This window comes from Coffea eugenioides, chromosome 10 (assembly GCF_003713205.1).
Source record: "Coffea eugenioides isolate CCC68of chromosome 10, Ceug_1.0, whole genome shotgun sequence".
NCBI lineage: Eukaryota > Viridiplantae > Streptophyta > Magnoliopsida > Gentianales > Rubiaceae > Coffea > Coffea eugenioides.
Window position 1 is genome coordinate 440,126 of NC_040044.1, and position 15,208 is coordinate 455,333.

The 15,208-nt window shown below is 38.1% G+C and overlaps 1 protein-coding gene across 3 annotated transcripts; it reads left to right on the forward strand.

The window, feature by feature from the left end:
* Nucleotides 1-1,599: 1,599 nt before the first annotated feature.
* On the forward strand, nt 1,600-6,634 carry LOC113748635 (probable serine/threonine-protein kinase PIX13). Of its 3 annotated transcripts, XM_027292136.1 has the most exons (7): nt 1,600-1,967; nt 2,121-2,291; nt 2,388-2,569; nt 3,784-3,919; nt 4,112-4,248; nt 4,525-4,648; nt 5,698-6,634. In XM_027292136.1, the coding sequence occupies exons 1-7, from the start codon at nt 1,901-1,903 to the stop codon at nt 6,171-6,173; spliced, it is 1,293 nt and encodes a 430-aa protein (XP_027147937.1). In that variant the 5' UTR covers nt 1,600-1,900; the 3' UTR covers nt 6,174-6,634. The 3 variants fall into 3 exon arrangements, with proteins under 3 accessions (XP_027147937.1, XP_027147935.1, XP_027147936.1); XM_027292134.1 differs by having other exon boundaries at nt 2,121-2,569; XM_027292135.1 differs by having other exon boundaries at nt 2,124-2,569.
* Nucleotides 6,635-15,208: the final 8,574 nt, after the last annotated feature.

The window sequence follows — 15,208 nt, forward strand, 5'->3', positions numbered from 1 at the left end:
TTACTCTTGTTCTTGTACTGCTGCAGCTGCCTCTACTCAATTCAGAAACAGACTAACAAACAAAATGTAACGCAGGCATGTTCAACACGTGCGGAACAAAAAGCTAAGGGCTCATATCATATGCCGGCGCGGCCATTAAAAATAAAATGAAAGTAGTGTTTTAAACGATGAAGGGAAGAATCAGTCCTATATTATATTGATCGGTTGACAGATGAATAACATTTGCTTCTTCTTCTTCTTTTTTAAGTACTAGTAGTAGTGTTTTCAAGAGGCCCTACACCTACCTACACAGCCCAGTTAATAAGGTTCCTTCTACACCATTAGGAAGCCTTTGCTTGTTTATTAAGAAGCCTTTTGCTTATGAAGTTAACTAGTAGTATTAAGGTATGGTGGCCGGAATGGCTGTTTTGCTGTGGTGGCTGGCTGGCTGCCTGTTTCATCAACTTTCAACTTTCAAATGGTCCCCTGAGCTTGAACTTGAAGTCATGCAGTCCATCAACAGTAAATGCAATTTGGTGGCACTCTTTGATGCCGCTATCGCTGGGTGAAGTTAATGATGAATATATAGAGGCAAAAAGAAACGAAAAGTAAATGGGATGATTCCATGCACCGATTAATAAATTCTCAAGCTGACAAAGTAAAACTACATGTTGCACTTTGACCCGACATTCGCAAACATTTCAGATGAAGAAGAAGTTGATGATTGACTTTCTTTCATCAAACAGCTGTTTCTCGTCTGCACATTTTTGCTCCTATTTTCCGCAACAACTATACGTACGTGGACCATCAGAAAGTGGCGGAGGAAGTCCTCCTCGGGAATTTTAAAAACCAATATATATATATATATATATATAGTAATAAATAAAACACTAAAAAGAGTGAGCATTTTCTAATTGTTTCCTTGCACTGTTTCAACATGTTGAAAGTTGTTTTTCTTTTGCCCTTTTGACAGGATATTTGGCTTTGTTCTCTTTTAGACGGTTTTTACTTTCTGTGACAAGCAAATATGTAGTTTTTAACCGTTTTTATTTACTTGGAATAGTAGTTAAAGAATTTCTTATTTGTATACAATTAAAATTTAACATATGTATTATTATTTGAATATTGATCAAATAAATAAATACGTGGTGGTTCACATATTATCAGCTCCTTCAAGTGAAAATGAGTTTTTTCAAATAATACGTCAGTCAATACGTACTGGCTTTACCCCTAGAAAGTTTTTCTTTCATTTTCTTTTTCTTCCCCCCAAAAACAAAAAACACAATTTTCTAGTCAGAGATTGACAATACTAATCACTAATTCCGTCGTCTCGGACCTCTCGGTTTTCTCTTGCACCAGCAAATGAGAAATTACCAACTGATTTCCCCTTCTTTGACCCCAAAACAAAAAGAAAGAATAAAAATTTCCCCTTTCTTTCCAAAATTCCCAAACTAGGCATGAGAAAAAGTCCACTCAGCAGAAAGCCAGAAGCCAAGAAGACGACGACGAATGGCCAGTCATTGTACATTATCAAAGCCCCCAACCAACAATATTAAAAAATAATAATCATTCAGTAGATCAAATTCTTTAGCCCAATTGTTTTAGTTTCTCCCGTACTTTTTGGTTCTACGGATATATATTGCTACAAGCAGAGAGAAAGTAGTAGGAGCATCTCTTGATCGTCAGTTTCCTGCCTTGTTCATCTCTCCTTCCTGGAACCCGGCCGAGACTGCTGCAGCCTCTTACATAACTGACTCAAGCACCTCCCCTTCCCTTCTCCTCCCACAAACCTCCCATTTTTTTTTTTAAAAAAAAGAACCCACTAATCCAAATTTAATTCTCAGTTATAAGCCTTTATCCTCAGCGCCAACTCACAAACTGCAGATAAGAATCGAAGGTCGCAGGTAAATTCCTGGTTTACATGGGAAACTGCTGGCCTAAGCCTGTGGAGAGCCTTCCCAGCGCCCCCAAACCTGCCAGTCCTGCAGGTTTTTTTCTTTTCTGTTTTTTTTTTTTTTTTGGGATTTCATTTAAAGCTTAGTTACTACTTACTATAGACCATGATCATGATGATGATCACCAATGTCTCGTCAAAATTCTTCGTTTTTAATTTGCTTTTTTTTTCCTCTAATTTTTCACAGCAGAGACTCGTGATCATCAACACAAGGGAGGCAAGACGAGGGGCAGCATCAGCACTGTAAATTTTGTTAGCCTCGACGTTGAACATAATAATAACTTCCCCCCTGATGATCGTCATGATCATGATCATGATCAGGATGTGGCAGCTGCCGAGGCGCCTTCTACTACTGCTGGTACATGTAGTAGTAGTAGTAGTAGTAGTAGTAGTACTGGTCCTGCAAGTGGCCATATTATGGCGGCCCCAAACTTGAAAATGTTCACATATTCAGAACTGCGGAGCGCCACCAGGAATTTCAGGCCGGATACGGTGCTGGGAGAAGGAGGTTTTGGGAGGGTTTTCAGGGGCTGGGTGGATGAGAAAACCTACGCGCCGTCCAAGGTCGGGGTTGGAATTCCAGTTGCGGTGAAGAAGTCTAATCCAGACAGCGAACAAGGCCTCAGCGAGTGGCAGGTACTACCTTCATCATTTTAATCTTCATTCACTCGTCGTCGTCGTCGTCGTCGTATCTACTCACTCATGCTTTAATTTACAGACCGACTGCATTTAATTAATATAATAATAATAATTGTTATCTAGCTAGGTCAAGGTGTGCAGTCCTCTCCTCCATGGATAATTTGATTTTATAGTTCCGCCATCATCCAGTTAAATTACAGAGGGTGCAATCAATGAGCATATATTGCCCATTACATGATATGATGTTTCATTGATCACCCCATATATATATATATATATATATATATATGTGTGTGTTTGTATATGTATATATATATAGAGAACTAGAGGACCATGAATTCTTGGTTTCTTTCTTCCCCTCCCCTTGTATTTTTCTCAAAAGGCGCTCAGGAAGAATAATCATCATAGTACTGGTGAAGGTGTTCGATCTTCGATGGCGGAAGAAGCATCTCAGTCAAACTTGTATTTTAATTTTGGATTGGAGGGTAAGAAAGAAAATGTCTACTTTCATAATAGTAGTAGTAATCAAGACTTTCTCCTACCTATTGCCGAACCTTGACAAAATAAAACAAAACACTACAGCCCACTAGCCCAGTGTGAAATGGGAGACCTCCACTCCGACCAAGCGCCTTAGTTGACTTTAAACTCATCGCGATCGGGTTGACTTTCGGCACAGCTTCTAGATGATTTTTTTAATTAACTCTTTGACAATTGTTTTACTCGTTCGTCCCAATTAGTTTATTATGTTTCAGGAATTCAATCTTTTAAAAATAGTAATTTTTTTTTTTTTCAAATTAGTTTGTTGTTTCTAAATAAACGTTGTTAGATAGCGACTTAATTAGAAAACGTTGGCCAATATTTTTATTTTTCTGGCTCTTCTGTGTGTGAAAAAGGACAGCCGTAAAAGGTTGAGTTGATGTGGCAAGTGGGAACGTGTGGACCATCACCAAATCGCCCACACAGACATTTCTAATCTTTCAGTTTTAGACCCAACCTTTTTTTTTTTTTTTTTTTTTACGTACGAATTTTTGTTAACGCAAACGCAACACACTACTATCGAGTATCGACTTTTTCTTCCTCCTTAGCTGCTGGCTGTTTCAAATTTCCAATTTGTTCCATTAGAGTTGTGTTAGCTCACTACTTAATTTTGAGCTAATACTAAACATTTTCACCTGCTACATAAGTGTTAAGTTTACTGGGATGTGGTGCAGGCAGAGGTAAAGTTCCTGGGGAAATTTTGTCACCCGAACCTGGTAAAATTATTGGGTTACTGCTGGGAGGACAGGGAATTCCTGCTTGTCTACGAGTACATGCAAAGGGGAAGCTTAGAAAGCCACCTTTTCAGGAGTAAGTGGCCTTGAAAACTTTTTTTTTTTTTTTCCTTTACTGTCCTCTCTCTCTCTCTCTCTATATATATATATATATATACACGCGCGCGCGCGCGAGTTAATTAATGAATGATTAAGCGTCAAAACTTGCTGCTGCTGCTGGTGGCAAATCTTAAAGAGTAATTAATATTGTTTAGTTTTGAATGTGCAGAAGGTGCAGAAACACTTGCGTGGGAAACACGTCTGAAAATAGCCATAGGAGCAGCCAGAGGACTTGCTTTCTTGCACACAACTGAAAAGCAAGTCATCTACCGGGATTTCAAGGCCTCTAATATCTTGCTGGATTCGGTAATTATCCACCTTAATTAATTAATTAGCTACGGAGTAATTTTTAACATCTTCTTCTTCAGCAAATAGGAACAATTAATTGCAGGCAGCTAGCTATCTAGCTGGCTGGCTGGTGTGGCTTAATTTACAGTCAAGAAATTAAAAAAAGAGAAAACCTTTTTCTTTTTTCTAAAAAAAAAATTCTTTTTCTTTGTTACGTAATTATTAGTTAGGTAACGAATGAATGAATGAATGAATTAATAAGGTTTTGGGTTTTGGAATGGCGTATGTGTACAGGACTTCAACGCAAAGCTGTCTGATTTTGGACTGGCCAAATTAGGCCCTGTGAACGGCTATTCCCATGTTACCACTCGGGTGGTGGGTACCTACGGCTACGCAGCTCCTGAGTACATGGCCACTGGTAAGTAGTAGTAGTAGAGACTAGAGAGATTATAAATTTTTTTTTCTTTTTTTTTTTGTGATGGTGGTTTTTTTGGTTTTTGGGGGGTTGAAATCGTCCAATAAGATCTAAGTAGGAGACAGGAAATCACGTGGGTTGGCACAAACTTCCTGACAAAATGACAATTTGGGGTTGAATCCGAGTTATGTACGGCTTCTCTGTTGTCCATGAGAGTGACCCGTTTGACCTCCTCCTTCCAAGTAAGGGCTAAGGCTCTAACTCTAAAATTTTTCTCTTTACGCAGAGACATATTCAAAGGTTTTCATTTCTAGCAAAGGACACCTAAGCTATGATTATGACCTAATCATAACGTGGGTAGGAGTAATCTTCAGAATAACAGCTGGTGTATTGTATATTCATTCATTCCTGCATATGCCTACAAAATGGATAGGGTCTGGATTAGGGCACACGTTTAATATGACCTTCTCGTGCAACTGTTACTTCAAGTCTAGAACACTAATTGGTCTTCTTTGTTCTCATTGGTCAATCGATGGGTGATATTTCCTTTAGATAGGAAGAAGATAAGGCTACTTAATGAACTACTACTACTTAGCACTTACCTCCTCCTAGGTAATGAATGGCATCCACTAATCAACAACAGCAGCTGCAGGAGTAACCCAAGGCCTAAATTGACCTCTTCTAACTTCTAGTAATAACTTTTTTTTTATTATTTTTAAATATTCTTTGACCTTTTCCCCCAACAAAAGTCTTCTCTCTCTCTCTCTCTTTCTTGTCTGCAATGAACATCATTATTGCTTGCTGGGGACGTAGGAGGACGGTCGGGTCCACCCCTTGACAATAACACCAACAATTAATTGTACGTAGTATACTTGGAATCCTAAACTCTCTCTTAATTCCAACACCGTCCCACCCCCGTTATGATACGGCAACTGCTGTTTCTCTGCTTGAATGTGAATTGGAGGCCCAAACAGAAGAAGAACAAAAAAAAAAAAACCACTTTAATTATTTAAACTAATCAGTCATCGGGCCAACATTTTGATTTCAATCAGGTCATTTGTACGTGAAAAGCGACGTGTATGGATTTGGGGTGGTTCTACTAGAGATCATCTCGGGCCTACGAGTGCTTGATCTCAACCGGCCCAGCGGGGAGCATAACCTTGTAGATTGGTCCAAGCCGCTTTTGCCCGAAAAGAGAAAGTTGAGGAAAGTAATGGACCCTCAACTCGAGGGACGCTACCCGTCAAGGGGCGCATTCCAGATCGCGCAGCTCATTCTAAAATGTCTGGAACCAGATCCTAAGAAAAGGCCGTCCATGGAACAAGTCCTCGAGACTTTACAACAGATTAGCACCGTCAAGATGAAGCCCAAAGATGCCAAAGCAGCAGCCCAACAACACCAGGCAGAGCAGCGGCTGCGGCGGCCTGCAAATCGCACCCACCACCGCTCGCCTCTTCACACAAAGCACTCCAGCTGCAGCAGCGTAATTGGTGCCGGAGCCCAGCACAAAGACAAGCATTCTTACTGATGAGAAGAGGAGAGATTTTTCGCAGTCTTCAGCGATGATGATGATGGCCCATGGGGCTCACGCCGGCAGACAAAATTATGAACTAAGCTCGCTGCTGTGACTGTGACAACCCCACTGGGGAATTGAACAATGGACATTGCTGTTTGATGCTGAGGCGCAAACTTTTTGAGACCCAAAAAATACCTGAAAATTAAATTGGGTGGTTGGTCCAGATTCTAGATGTGTATATTTAATTGCGTCCCCGATCCCTCGTCGGGGATTTAGGTCATGTACGTATGAAACGATTGAGATTAGCTAGCAAATTAAACATACTCCTAATATAAATTGATTGTTTTTAAGTTGTACGTTCAAACAACAAGAAGTTGCTGACGAGTCCTGCCCTCCCCGGCCGGAAATAAAAACGTTAACAACAGGTCTAAAATTTGGGTTCATGGATGATGTATACTAGTAATTTGTAAAGCTTGCGAGTGTGTTTCTTAAAAAAAAATATTTCACTTACATTATAAATATATTTTTTAATTCATATATCTATATTTTTTTATCACTTTTTCATGTTACATATATTACATCATAAAAAATACTAAAACTATATTTCAACTTTCGGACGATTTTCGCTTTCTTCGTTTCCAGACAGATAATGGGCAGTGGCAGGCTATCATATAGAGTGGTAGGAGTATTTGTTCGGCGGAAGGTGTTTGGGGGGGAGGCATGCGAAATTTCGAATTTTTCGTAAGACTTGCGCTTTGGTGCATGGTGATGATTAGGGCTGTCAACGGGCCGGGTCCGGGCCGGAATTCATTATTCCGGACCCGGACCCGAATTACTATGCCGGATCCGGATCCGACCCGTTTACCCGACGGGTCTTTTATTCTATGTTCCGGATCCGGATCCGGGTCTACCCGAACAAATTTACCAAAATTTATAATTTCTAATAAAAATGAGAAAAAAATATATTTGTAAACTAATTTCTAACTAATGCAAAGAAAAAACCAAATAAGAAAAGAAATCAAATTAACTTTATTAAAATACATCACCCTAATCAAATTATATTGATAAACATATATATTTTAAATTATTAATTCATTTATATCTGGATCCGGGTCTAATACGGGCCGGAATACTATATTCCGTATCCGACCCGTTTTTTTGTTTGACAAAACGGATCCGGATCCGGATCCGGGAAACGGAATTAAATCCCTACCCATACCCGCAATAATTTCACGGATCCGGTCCGGATCCGGGTCTAGACCCGACCCGTTGACAGGCCTAGTGATGATTGGTGTTTTATTTATGGGAATAGTTTCGGGCAGGCTGCACTGCTTTAGTACTAGTACACTCTCCTCATCAGTGAAGCCATCGATACCAGTGAAGTGATGAATGAAGGTCATACTATTAATTGAAACCAACGAATGTTGGCGCAAGTTGAAGTATCTTGCCTCCCTTAATCATGACGTTTCAGGTTCGAAGCTTATAGAAATGAAACAAACAACGTTGGGAGAGCTCTCTCCTGCAAATAGGTATGATCCGATTCGAATAGGATTAGTCGTAAGTCGTAAAACAGATGCGGATACCTATTGGTTATATCTAAAAAAAAAATACTACTAATAGAATATGTTGCTTACGTGATTGTGAGGCCCATTCATTATTCATTAACAATTTAATACGGCATAAAACCTGATGGGGCTGGGGCTTTGAATTTGTCATAAAGAACCGTTACTGTGGAAGGAGGAGGGTCTACTGATTAATTAGCATGCGCGCCGCTGATCTACGTACCTCGCAAAACAAAAAGAGAATAGATATTTGGTAATTCTAATACTAATAATCACTACTGCCATGCATGCATGCTGGCTTTTCAGTTTTGAAACCAAATGCCCTATCTTTTTCTTATCTTCTTCTTCTGTTCCATTTTTCAGTAATTTCAGGTACCAAATTAATTTTGACATGCATGACAAAAATAATTGAATTTATATATATATATAATGTTTCATTGTCTTGCTTCGATTCCCCGATTATTTTACCATTAACTTTTTTTTGCTTAAGAATCATTAAGAATTGCATGCAAATCTGCCACTTGTAAATAATTAGATTAAGAGCATCATGATGGTTCAAATCCCCATGTTAGGTCCATCATCCATGATTGCCCTCACAGGCGGCCTAGCTGGCCTGCCATCTTCAAGGAATCACAATTAATTACTACTGGATTAGATTAGGAGAAAATTCAAATCTGGATTTGCATCATTGATCTGCTTAATTAATTTTACTTAAGCAACTTTTCTCTCCTCTCTGACCAAAAGCTTCTAACAACTTGTTCTTCTTGCACATACTAATAATAATATGGCATGTTTCGTTTTTCTTTTGTATATCTCCTTAAGGTAGTTGGAAAAAAAAAAAGGTTTGTTAGCGTAGATCATCAGTACTATCAAAACAAGATCAAAGCCGTGCTTAAGTAATATACTATCGCTGCCGTTAGCTTTTATACGATTCCTGCAAAGCAGCGGTCCAGCTCCATAATTAAGGTTGCAAATGAATGACGAGCTCGAGCCCGGACTCGAATTTTGTTAACATCGAATTCAATCTAATTAAGTCAAACGCAAATTCGAACTCCAATTCAAAAATACTAAACTCGTTAATTCGCGAATTAATTCGAACTTGTTTATATATATATATATATATATATATATTTTAATAGTAAAATTATATATATATATTCCTAATATTTTATTTTTTGTTAAGAAAAATTATTATATATTTATTTTTTAAAAAAATATTTTTTTTATTTTTTAAAATTCGAGTCGAGTTCGAACTTTATATTTTGAACTCGTCGAACTCGAGTTCAAGTTCGAATTTCATGAACCTATGTCGAGAATCGATTCGATTAAGTCAAAACTTAACTCGACTCGACTCGATTCGACTCGACTCATTTGCATTCATGTCCATAAAGTCGATCAACAGAAACTTGCTTTCAATTTAGAGGTGAAGCGCAACTTGTGGTATTCCCCCCCTCCTTCTACATTAAATTCAGACTTATAGGAGTGTCAATGTGGAGTACTAGTACAAGTTATTAGTATTCAATGCATCACAGGTGGGAACGGTGGGGATTTTACTATTGATGAAGAGAGGTGAATTTGGTAAAAATATTATTAAAAGTTCAAACTAAGTGTACAATAATACTTTAAAATGTTGTTGTTTTCCAATGATGAACATGTGCAGTCCAAATCAATGGACATCATCGATCCTTGTCCAAAATGTAAAATGTAGACACACACGTCCCATTTCACATTTAGAGAAGAGGATCCTGAAAAATGGAGGAGTCACGACTCGCTACTCTTTTTTGTTTTTATTTTTATTTTTTTTTATAAAGGTAAGACGAGTCACCACTACTAATTTGAAAGAAATGCGTACTTAGTAGGAGTATTAAAATTGGGGTGGTAGTAATAGTAGGATATTGAAAGATGGGAAATTGTTAAAAAGGTCAAATTGTTCTCATTTCAGCATCGCCGGTGGGGTGGCTCCGGGCTAACGTGGTCCCACTCCTAAAATTAAAAGGAGTCCTTATTAAAATTAAGGGATAATTTCATAAACCTCTCTTGAGGTTTCTAATAATTACACTTACCTCCTCTAAGATTTTAAAAAAGCAGTAACCTCCCCTAAACTTCAGATTTTGATAGCAAATTCAACCCATATTAGAAAAAAATACCATTAAAAAAAGGATTAATCTTTCCTACACTGACAGTGTATACATTATCAGCATTGAATGATTGATGAAGAGGTGATTTCTGGCTTGAAGAGCTACACTGGATAATTGGAATACCCTATCAGGGGAGATGCAGCTGCGTGGATATCACCTGCTTAGTTTATCAGAGGCAGGGCTAAGTCCTCCGGTATTTCTCCGACGATCTTGTTAGTTTAGATAATAGGAGGTAGAGTAATATTACTAGAAAACAATAGATTTTCTCTTACCAGCCCCCCTTCTTAGTGGGACATGTTGATATTTATAGGGGACAATATGGGAGGAATGACAGTGGGTCCGAATCCCTACAAATCTGATTGAGACAGCGTATCAGTCTAACTAGACAATTCTGGATAAGGGGCAGAGTGTGTCAAAGGTCCTGTCCACTCCACAAGTTCCAGACCACTGGACAGGATCTCAATTTTCATGTCAGGCACAGCACCACTTCGAGATTATAGTTGTAGTGATCACCCCAGTCATCCGTAGGCGGGGTCAATCCGAGGTGATTAGGACAGGTAAACAGCCCTAAGTAGTGAGGGCCTCGCCTCGGTTCGACGGAGCTGAGGTAACGGTTATCACAGAGACGGCAAATGGAGGCTCGGCCTGATCAAGCCGAGCCGGAATGACCATCATCAATTGACAACTATGTAAAATTTGAATTTAAAATTCAATTTTTGCACACATGTCATGAATCGAACGATGATAGTGTATACACCGTCAATGTAGGAAAGATTTACTATTTAAAAAATCTTTTGAGAAGTGAGATAATAATTTTGTTCCATTTGTACCATTTTTTCTCTTGTGAGATTGTATTAGTAAAAGAATGAAAAAGATTAAAAGTTAGAACTAGCTAGTGAAATTGAATAGGATATAAAAGCAAAGAGAACAAGTACAGTAACAACAACTAGAAGAAACAACGAACATACATTTAGAAATATGATGTTCTAAAACATATAAAGTGCACAACCAAATCCAAAAAATCTCATTTACTAAAGAAACTTTTTGTATTAAGTAAAAATGACAAAGGATTGCTTACCTGTTATCTTTTGATTGTCGCAAATTTTTAACCAAAAAAAAAATCCTTAGATTTTGCCTTAATTTCTGCATTCTTTCTCCTTCCGTTTCATAAATGTTTAAGATAAAATGAGCTAAACCAAAACCACCAAAACTTATTATCTTATGAAGTTTTGTCCGGAGGTTTCATTCCCCTACAGTTTTCTTGCTTTTACTTCTCTTCTATGCAGATAATATACAACTTGAATTGTCATCTTAAATGTTGTCAATAACAAAATAATATCATATTGGTGCATCAATTGGCGTCATTTTGTAAATGCGCTTTAGTGTCTTATCGGGCAAGAAACAATAGTTAATCTTGTTTAATTAGTTACCTTGAAATTGTTTATTGCCCTAAATCTTTTTGCCCAAAATTTGTTTACCGACAACCTTAAACTCTAAGGGTATATAAGTAAATTCATCCTCTCTTAAGGGAAGTTTCTGCAATTATCCCTAAAATTAAAAAGGAGGCTAGATAGGTAGATATTACTCACTCCTGCTACTTAAGGTAGGAGTAGTAGCCTAGTAGGGAGCACGCTGGAAGGGAAAGGGGCCCATCAAAGATCAAACCGCAGCTTGTGCTTGGTCCGCGTTCCGTTTTGATCATTCAATTAAGGGGTTGGTTGGTTAATCATCAACTCATCATTACCGTCATATGCGTTGCATAGATGTCACAAAGTCCCCTCCCAACACATTTCCATTCCAGATTCCTCTCCTAATTAAACTCTCCTTACTGCTAGCTACTGATTTTGAATTTACCCCTGGTCAACAAACATGATTTTTGCTAATTAGGACGACCACTTTGGTTTTGTTTTTAACAATTGGATTTGGGGAGAGACTTGTGGTTAATCATTTTTTAGTTAGGTGCCATCAGCAATCTCAATCTGGACGCACGCAAGTAGGACTTGATGATTAGTAGCAATATATTTGTATGAATGCTTCATGTATGTATGATGTACCTTTCTATATATATATATATATATATATATATTGTTGGTTATCACTTATCCATAACGACAGTCGTGCTGCACAAAAATACATTCGCAATGTGATCCCAACTAGTAATTGTGTAGGTCCTTGATGACTATGAGTCAAATGTGATCCTGAACTAGATCTAATTCGGGTCATTAATATCATTACTCTCACTACTATGTTTTTTGCTATTCTATTTACCCTTTATTTTTTTGGCTTTCTTTTGGTTGCTTGTTGGTATCCAGTTTGAAGCTCGTTATGACCATTTCTTGGCTTTATTATGCACGGGCTCGGCTGGGCCGGGCCGCCCGTGATAGGGGGAGCAAAAGACGAAGAAAGTATTACTCCGTAGCAAATTTTAGTAGAACACAGTCCAGCTGAACAAATATATTTATCGGTCGGTCTCCGGTGGATGTACCAAATTCACCACTGCAGTGACTCAACGTATGCCAATTCAGGAAATGGTTGGATTGGATGGTAAGTGAGAGGGATCTTAGTAAGTAACAAGTTTTTAATTTAAAATCTAGAACTAGAAAGAAAGAAAAAAGTGCCAATTTTGCTCTAAAAATTTTGCTCTTTTTTCGTGTATTTTTCCCTTCTTTTCTGGGTTTTGATTCAATATATGCCAGACCTGACAATCACTACTAGAATCGTCCTAGCCGCTTTGCGCTAATTTTTTTCTGCTTCATGTGCAAGCATCATGAATTACTAGAGACAAAATTGGCTGAACCTCAAAATTAATTAATTCATACAATATAAATTTTGTATACATTTGTAGTATAGTATATACTGGTATCAATGCGGAAGATTAATTCATACGTCAATGTTATAGCTTGGCCTTAAAATGGCAGTTGGGATCCTGCCACTGCTCGGTGCCAAATTCAATGTCAATCTTACTTATCACGTGATGATAAAAGAAATTTAAATAAATAACACATGATAAATTAAATAAATAGGACACTTGACATAAATATAGAGGTGGTACTGAATTATCACTGAAAAAGTGACACTGAAAATTCCGTGTATTAAAATGGTGGCGCAGTGCATCGAGACATAGAAGCAGAGAAAGCAAGGAATGAAAGGGGTGGAGGTGGCAGCAGCACAGGATCCGATTCCTTCTTATTTGGGGTGGTGGGAACCCCAGCAGCGGGGACAGACATAATACTGCTGGTAACATTGGACTCTTAAAACAACATAGGGATGGGCGAAGCCGCCTGCTCCTCAGGATTCCCAAGAGTCACTCTTCTGCTTGGTTCCTACTGCCTTATTCTGGAGATAATGTCGAGTGTAGTACTAGTAAGTAAATTGGATTCACTTTTGTAGGCACAAAATAGAAATCCAAGTGGTCGATGCCTTTTTGGGGAGGACTATATTATTGTAATGCTACTATATGACTGTGTACATACGGAGATGTCGATGCTCATTTAATTATGATTTTTTTGAAAAAAAATGCCATTTTCGTGTGAACCCGAACCCCCGGGAGAGGGAGAGGGAGATGGAGGGGGAGAGGGTGGGTGGGGCAAAACGTACAAAATCCATCTGGCTTTGCACTTTTGACTTTGCATAGTGAGAAAAAAGCAAATGTTGCTTACTAATAAGTTGTAACTAGTATTACTCCAGCATATATTATAGATAGCAGCAGACTGTGACTGGGTGTCTAATTCTTTCTAACTTCGTTTCCAGGACAGATAAGTCGTCCTAAGATGCCATATAGTTTTTTCTTTTTTTTTTTTTTTTTAACGCAGGGAGTATCTCAATTTTTATCGATTTAATTTTTTTAGACCTGTACATTCCGTCCCCAAGAATACACAAACAATAAAGAAGTTATTCAAACACGCGATATCGAGACTTAATTAGACTACTTCGAAATCATCATCGGACCAATCCAAGTTGTCTCATTATATCGATCTTATTATATATTGGGTGGGGTGGGTATACGTTTCTCGTTTCATCGATCTTACTTGTGCACGGTATAGAGGCGTGGCACCAAGTTATGATAAGGTCAGATGATGATGTGAGTACCAAAAGTGCTTACTCCTACTTATGAACTAACGATGATGATACTAAAGAGTCTTTTTTTTTTTTCCACTACCACTACCATGAACTATCTATCAGTTGGTATCATCTCCAACTCAAGTCTGTAAGAATGGAGCATCTTCTTCTTCGCCTTTCCAGTTCTCTACTACTTACTACGCTTTGCCAACCTGCTTACTACTACTCTTCTTCTTCTTCTTCTATTCATGGCCCTAACTTATGGCGTCAATAGCTTAAAATTAGATCAATGAAATATTGCTTGCAAAAGGAGTAATTTTTTTTAATTAATTAAGGGTGTGTGAGAGAGACAGAGAGGTGAACTATAATGATAATGTGGATGGATGGGACCGCGTGATGAATCTATTGCTATTCTCCAAAAGACATACTCTAGTGTAGTGTTGATATATATAATTATATATATATATAGGTCCCACCGCTTGGATTAGTACATACAATCCATCATTAATCCCACCAACCACTTCCCCAGTTACTAGTCCACAATCTTCCCAACTGTCATCTTGCCTTTTGCCCCCTTCCTCTCCCCTCTCTCCTTTTCAATCCATCCTACCGACATTAATTTACTCACTGCTTAAAAACAAAATAAACATTAAACGCTCACACGCTGCACTGCACTTTGTGATTGTGTATGCTCGACTCGGTTAGTAGCAAATAGTATTAAGAATGTTTAGTTTGGCCTTGCTATGTACAAGTCGTCGTGTTTTCATTACTGTCTCTCTCTCTTTTTCCCCCTTTTTTTTTTTTTTGGTCAAAATCTGTTTTTCCTTTTTCTCGTCGAGTGTTATGTTGAAAAAAAACAAAAAGATGGTGTGAACATGAGACCTGCATTGAAGAACTCTTGGCAGCGCCAAAAAAGAACGTACCATGATTTTGTGCCCTTCTGCTTGAGAAACTCGAACATTTTTTTGTGCAATTATTAATTAATTTAATTGTATGAATTGACAAAAATTCAAATCGTACGAATTTACGTAAAAAATATAAGAATTACACTTATCGATTTGATTAGACATAACACCGTCTTTTGATTAGCAGGAGAAGAGGAGATAATTTCCTAACTCACTTTAATCGCTCTTTTTTTCCCTTGCGAACGTGGCTTATGAGATCTCTTCTTTTCGCATTCGTTTCGAGTTATCGGCGATGGCAACAAGATTTAGTTGAAGTGACAAAACCAACTTTATTCTTCTTTTATTTCAAAATCATGCTAGAACAAGCGAACAGTAGTGATGAT

What these genes read in the sequence shown, in the direction of transcription:
- LOC113748635 (XM_027292134.1), top strand. Translation starts at nt 1,901, where the DNA reads ATGGGAAACTGCTGGCCTAAGCCTGTGGAGAGCCTTCCCAGCGCCCCC. An exon ending in AGAAAGCCACCTTTTCAGGA is followed by an intron (nt 3,920 to 4,111) that starts GTAAGTGGCCTT and finishes TTGAATGTGCAG; the next exon opens with AAGGTGCAGAAACACTTGCG. An exon ending in CTAATATCTTGCTGGATTCG is followed by an intron (nt 4,249 to 4,524) that starts GTAATTATCCAC and finishes GTATGTGTACAG; the next exon opens with GACTTCAACGCAAAGCTGTC.